This window comes from Pinus tabuliformis, chromosome 9, assembly GCF_031772625.1.
Source record: "Pinus tabuliformis cultivar Carrire ecotype Pingquan chromosome 9, CPIR1, whole genome shotgun sequence".
NCBI classification, from domain to species: domain Eukaryota; kingdom Viridiplantae; phylum Streptophyta; class Pinopsida; order Pinales; family Pinaceae; genus Pinus; species Pinus tabuliformis.
In genome coordinates this window covers 97,850,965-97,858,305 of record NC_142307.1, presented here as the reverse complement: position 1 = coordinate 97,858,305, position 7,341 = coordinate 97,850,965, and the positions used below count along the sequence as shown (strand labels likewise).

Here is a 7,341-nt window from a genome sequence, read left to right as displayed (position 1 = left end):
AAAGAGTATTGCTTAAGGCAGAGAAGGAAGCAAATGAGCCAGCTCAAAGGAAGAGCCTATTCAGGACTGTATGCAAGTCTAAAGAAAAATGTTGCAAGGTTGTGATTGACAGTGGAAGCACTGATAATCTTGTTTCCACAGAGATGGTTGAAAAATTGGGATTGATTAAGATGGTACACCTTACTCCCTATAGAGTGTCCTGGTTATAAAAAGAAAATCAACTCTTAGTGACAGAACAGTGCAAAGTAGAGATACAGATTGGTACATATAAAGATGTCATATTGTGTGATGTGATGCCAATGGACGTGTGCCATATATTGCTGGGAAGACCCTGGAAGTTTGATAGGAAATCCATTCATGATGGCAGAAGGAATACCTATACCTTAGAGAAGGATGGGAAGAAGCACACATTGTTGCCTTTGAAGGATGAAGTAGACAAAGGAGCAGCTGGAAATAATGTTATGTTGATTAGTGGAAAAGAATTTCTGCAAGAAGTCAAGAAGGAGAAAGAAATACATTTTTTTGTTGTGGGTAAACCCAAGGTAATTTTGACTTCTACCAATTTAGACAATCTTCTTATGGAAATTAAAAATATGCTAGATGATTATGCTGACATAATTGTTGATGAATTACCAAGTGCATTGCCACCAATCAGAAGTATCAGCCATCACATAGATTTAATACCTGGTGCAAGTTTACCAAACAAAGTAGCATATAGATTGACTCCTCAGGAGAATGAGGAAGTCGGAAGATAGGTACAAGAGTTGTTGGATAAAGGACTGATAAGGGAAAGCCTTAGTCTGTGTGCAGTACTAGTTGTGCTCAGTCCAAAGAAAGGCAGTGAATGGCACATGTGTACTGACTCTAGAGAAATAAACAAGATCACTATCAGGTATAGATTTCCCCTGCCACGTATGGATGATTTGATGGATTGTTTGAGTGGGTCAAATTATTTTTCTAAAATAGATCTGAAGAGTGGATACCATCAAATAAGGATTAGAGAGGGGGATGAATGCAAGACTACATTCAAGACCAATAGTGGACTGTATGAATGGTTAGTGATGCCTTTTGGGCTCACTAATGCACCAAGTACATTTATGAGACTGATGAATGAGGTCTTAAAAGAATATGCTGGAAAAGTCGTGATGGTATATCTTGATGAAACTTTTATTTTTAGTCGGAATAAGGAAGAGAATTTGTGGCATATTAAGTTGGTTTTAAATACTTTACAAAAGGAGAATATACTGATAAATTTGAATAAGTGTAGTTTCATGAAGAAGGAGCTCATTTAACTAGGATTTCTAGTCTTAGAAGAAGGTTTGAAGATGGACCCAGAAAAAATCCAGTCAATTAGAAAATTTATAAGAACTTTTAGTCAGATGTGTGCACCAATAGTTGAAACAATAAAGGAGAGCAACCAACCATTTAAGTGGACCAAGGCAACAGATCAAAACTTCAAGCTGATGAAAAAGAAAATCAGTGAAAACCATGTTTTGGCCTTGCCAAATTTTGATAAAAGTTTCCAAGTTGAGACTGATGCTAGTGGAATAGAAATTGGAGCTATCTTGAGTCAAGAGCAGAGATCAATAGATTAGTTTAGTGAAAAATTGAATGAGGCTAAGCAGAAGTACTCATCCTATGATAAGGAATTCTATGCTATTGTGCAGGCCTTAAAGAAATGGAGACATTACTTGTTACCCAAGGAATTTGTGTTGCATTCTGATAATCATGCACTGCGGTTTATAAATAATCAGCCAAAGTTGAGCCAAAAGCATGCTAAGTGGGTGGAGTTCTTGTAGAGTTTCACCTTTGTAATCAAGCACATAAGTGGTAAGTCAAATAGATTTTTTGATGTTTTGAGCAGAGTAAATCTGGTTGTGTAGGAATTGAAGAATGCCATTTTTGGGTTTGAAGACATGATTGATATGTACAAGGAAGACACAAATTTTAAGGAAATATATGCAATTGTTAAAAATCATGTGATTCATAATAGAAGCTAGTGGTTAGGTACCTGATTCAAGGAGGGTTGTTGTTCAAGAGCAATAAACTATGTATTCCTAAATGCTTAATGAGGGAAAACTTGATTAAATAAAAACACAGTGGAGGACTGTTCGGACACTTTGGGCAAGACAAAACATTCGCTCAAGTGAGTGCTTTTTATTATTAGCCAAAAATGAAAACTGATATCAAAAAGTTTGTTGAGAAATGCAGGGTTTGTCAACATGCCAAGGGAAGAAGCCAAAACATTGGGTTATATCAGCCATTGCCAATACCCAACAGACCTTGGGATGCGGTCAACATGGATTTTGTTTTGGGTTTTCCAAAAACTTAGAGAGGACATGACTCTATCTATGTTGTTGTAGATAGGTTTTTGAAAATGGCTCGTTTAATTGCTTGTAGGAAAACTAGTCATGCAACTCACATTTCCACTTTGTTTTTCTCAGAAACTCTAAGATTACAGGAGTTGCCTATGAGTATTGTTTCAAACAAGGATACAAAGTTCGTAGGACACTTATGGAGGACTCTATGGAGGAATCCAGGTACAAACCTCATTTTTAGCTCAACCTATCATCCTTAGATGGATGGGAAAACTGAAGTGGTGAATAGGAGCTTGGGAAACATATTAAGAAGTTTGGTTTATAAAAATCCAAAGCAATGGGATTTGGTGCTTGCTCAAGCTAAATTTTCTTACAATGATACTCCTAACCGAAGTACTGGAATGAGTCCATTTCAGATTGTTTTTGGGATGCACTCGAGAGGAGTATATGAGCTTAGAGATTTGGGTAAGCAAGAGACAAGGAGTGCAAAAGCTAAATAATTTGCATAATAGATGCAGAAATTACAGGAAGATGTCAAGCAGAGATTACAGGAAAACAACAAGAAGTATAAACAAAGGGCTGATATGAAGAGGACAAAAAGGGAGTTTTAAGTGGGTAATTTAGTCATGGTTTACTTGAGGAAGGAAAAGTTTCCTGTCGGGACCTATAACAAACTAAAAATGAAAAAGATAGGACCATGCAAAATCTTGACGAAGTTTTCCACCAATTCTTACGAGATTGAGCTACCAGAAGGAGTTGGAATATCACATATCTTTAATGTTGCAGATTTGCACCCATACAAGGAAATAGAGACATAATCACAAGATGAACCTACAGATGAGGAGATTCAGACTCTAAATTGAGAGGAACAAATGCCAAAGACAACAAAGAAAGAAGTGGAAGCCATTCTGGAGAAAATAGAAACAAAGAAGACTAGAGGCAAAACCTATTATTAGTATCTAATCAAATGGAGTGGAAAACCAGTTGAATATTCCAGTTGGATGACAGCAACAGAGCTACAAAAGTATCGAGTGAATCCTGAAGATTTGATGGACCATTCTTTTCTTCCTCGGGAGTTTGATGCAGGACCATCAAATGAGATCAATTTTATTGACCTCGTTGGTCAATCATCATTTAGTAAAGAGGGTTGGACCCCTTGAATTTATTTTAAATGATTATTTATTGTAATAGCTAATAAAGTACTAGATTAGAAAGAAAAAAATCAGTTTTGTTAGATAGGTGTGTGTTAGACCTATAGAATAGGGACTAGGTTGTTTGAGAGATTGGAATAGGATAGCGGCATTAAAACAATAAAAAGAAAAGAACGCATTTTGGTTTTTATTAGAGAGTAAAAGAGGAGAGAGCAGAGCGAGAGCCAGAGGAATGTAATTATCAAGCCATCAAGGGCCAGAAGGAGAAAACTCTATTTTATTTGAGTATTTTTTTATTCCAAAAGAGATTGTGTGCAGAGATCATTGTTGTCTTCATTAAATTATGTTTTTTGTTCTCCCTGAATTCGTGAAGATCGCGCCATTGAATCAATGATGGTTCCATGTTATATTATTTTTTTTTCTTTGTGTTTATGTTGTATTTCACATAATTATAGCTCTTATAAAGGAACTATATGGAGGCCAGTGGAATAGTCAGATACCTTAGAATTCATTAATAAATCTGTAAATCATGCCTAGGACCTTGGAAATTCACCAAAGTTGCAGAGTAAGTCTAGAAAAATCATGACTTGATCTTAATCTTGTGTTTCATTTGAAGCGTTGTGCATTCACAGTGGAATATCGGATATCGCATTTGTTCCTGAAACCATCAATCACATATCACATTTTTTATGAATTCTTTCATCACAAATTGCAAATTTGGTCCTGAAGTTTCTGTCGCATATCATATTCAGGCAGACGAGCCTTAGGAATGCGATGAGGATTCTTGATTTGCAAAGAGTCGAAATGGCGATGAGTCTTTTTTTCAAGGTCTTGGTTAAATAGGTAGGTGTTTATATATTGTAGGGAAGCTTATATTGAAGTGTAGACTTCAGTATTTGATCAACAAACTGATCAGGCCCTGCATTAATTAGTACTACTGATGGACATGTTAGGTACTACTATATTTCCTATGACTAGGATGCATGATGTTCAACAACTTGATCACTAAGGATCAAGCCTGGTATGGATTCTATCCATGGACATGAGGACTTTCCTCTATCATTTTGGCAAGAGTGGTAGGGTCTTGTGACACACCCTCTTTCAATCCTTTCTTGTTGGACTTTAATATCGATCTTCAGCAGAGACGATACAAGATGCAGAGATAACACATGATGGACATGATGGGATAACAATGGATGAATGTTAACAGGTGGAATTCCTCCCTCGCTGAGAGGGAGTGTTAAAGAGTTCAACTAGGGGCTAATTCCCCAAGTTCTTAGAAGCCTTATATATATATAATTAAATAATTAACTAATTACAGTAAAAGTGTCCCTTTTTTAAATTGGTTAGACTAGGAATTGTGTACCTTTTTCATCTACCTTTGGCATATGTTCGTCTGTTGTTTTGTCCATTAACTAACATCTTTTCAAAATTTGACACCTCCAGCAAGGTAACAGCGAAAGAGGCATGAGAAAACAACTTAATAATACATGTAATACGATCAATTTAATTTACTCATTAGAAAAAAAATGTAGATCTTGACATCCAAATCTTACTAGTAATGGTATTTATATTAACAATAAATAATGTATTATATGTGTGTGTACCTACGTGGTAAATGAGTAAATTTACTCACAGTTAAACGATACAACAATTCTGAAATATTCATTTACTAAGATGATCCATGCAAGCCACCGAACCTTATCTACATCTCACATCATTCGCGGTGAAATATTTATTTATCCTGACGATCGCTATAGGACCACCGAACCTAATCTACATCTCAATCATTTTATGCTTCTCTTCTAGTAGAAAATAGTCATGAGTTTGTGCAGCGAACTCAAAGGTTGCAGGATTGAATCTTGCTAAATGAAGAGAAGAGATTCCATCCTCACGCAGTCAGCACGTGTTTCCCCTTCATTCTGAGTGTAACGAGGGATACCTTACTCATCGATCAAGTTTTATTGGAACGAAGTTGAAGCCACTGTTGGGAAGATATCCTCGCTTTGGCTGCCCATGTCCACTCATTTCCATTTGTAGTGGCACCAGTGAAATTAAAACAAAACATACTATTGGCAAAGGTAAGAATTTCTCTTTGAATTTCAACTATAATTTTGCTATATTTTTTTCATTTTCAAAAATAATCTATTGTGCGGGTGAATATTTGTATTTTTGATCTGAAAATTGCAAGAGAGAGAAGTTAGATCTTCAAGAAAAAATGTTTAAAATCTAAGCATCCTAGAGTGTGATCAATGCATTTTTACGTTCAACATTTACTCTGGAATTTTGGGTTAACATTTAGTGCAAAAATCAACTACTTTACTATGGAAATTACATATTACATTATGTGATCCCCCCTAAACTGTAGTAGGAGTCATAAATATGCAGCGGAAGCTTAAATCATGAAAATTCCATTTTTGTATTTTTCAATTCCGAATTTCATTTGGCTGAAATAAATATTTAAACATTTAACATCAGAAGTTTAACTAAAGTAAAGGCAACTTGTAGTTCTTGTAAGTATATTTACCTTGAAATTCAAGAATAATATGTAGTTGTTTTATATTTGCATAAATTCCCCTTGTTTCTCAACCTACGATAGGTGATCCTTCACCTATTGCTTGAAATATTAAATATCATGCAGAGTCCGCGCCTTGTTTCTTCCCTTTTAAATTTGAGGTGCCACAAGCTTACATGGCAGCTGCTGAGAGCGTACGACATAGTCTGGTTTGATGGTGCAATGAGATAATGGAGTACTATGATGATATTAATCCTAAGAAAACTTATTATTTATCAATGGAGTTTTTATAGGCATGATTCTATCAAATCTCATTCTTCTTCTTCATTTTTTGGGGGTTTGTGATTGGGAATACATCTAAATTCCATTTTCTTCGGTGGAGGTGCATGTATATTAAGTTTGTTTTCCAGGGGATATGAATTTTTGCTGAAGAAAAATATATGTTCAGAGGTATATATATTCATGGAATATGTATTTTCTAAAGGATGTAACTCCACATTAACAACATAATACATTAACAACATAATATATTGAAAGGTATCTAAAGGTAGTTTAGTACATACTAATCTATGAATATTTGTATTTATATCTTTTTCTGGATGGAATGCTTGTTTGTATGTAATTAACCATTGTTTAGTAACATTTCTGACAATTGGTTGAGCTAACCCATAGGGCTACCTTCACACATTTCAGCTAGGGTGAGATTGTTGCTACCTTGTCAGCCCCTTCACATATTTAACTAGAATGAGATCGGTGGTGCCTTGTCAGGCCTAATTGGACAGTGAAGTATGTAACCAGCTCACAAAATAGAAGAAAATATAGATAAATGACTTCAAAATCAACCTCTTGGAGGGGGAAACCTCCTTTACATTACACAAATGAACAATTCTTGGATGATACAAATGACAAAACCTCCTTTCTATATATAGGAGTCTAAGGGGTCACAATATAATAAAAGTTGACATAACAATCATAATATAAGGGCACAACAATGACAATAGTGGGCTTCTATGGAGCACAATAATATCAATATGGGGACAATAGGGGCACAACAATAACAATAAGGGCTACAATGCGAATTGTAATAGGGGAATATTTCCTTCCTCGTCAAGTTCTGGCAATATTGTTTGAACTGGGAGCTTGTCACCTATAACCTTATTTAAGCATGAAACATGGAAAACTGGGTGAACTTGGGAAGTTGCAGGAAGCTCCAATTTGTATGCCATAGTACCAATCTTTTACAACACCTTGTATGGACCATAATACTTTGGTGATACTTTATTATCCTTCTTAGCTTTCTTGAGGTACATTTGTATATATGGTTGTAGCCGTAGAAATACCCAATCACCTACATCAA

The 7,341-nt window shown here is 35.5% G+C and overlaps 1 protein-coding gene across 1 annotated transcript; it reads left to right on the top strand.

The window, feature by feature from the left end:
* The first annotated feature begins 299 nt into the window (after positions 1–299).
* Positions 300–755, top strand: LOC149147271 (uncharacterized). The gene has a single exon (XM_089441772.1). The coding sequence runs from the start codon at positions 300–302 to the stop codon at positions 753–755; it is 456 nt and encodes a 151-aa protein (XP_089297898.1).
* The last annotated feature ends 6,586 nt before the right edge of the window (positions 756–7,341 follow it).

Excerpts from the sequence above, each read along its gene's own strand:
- LOC149147271 (XM_089441772.1), top strand. The coding sequence starts at position 300 with ATGGACGTGTGCCATATATTGCTGGGAAGACCCTGGAAGTTTGATAGG.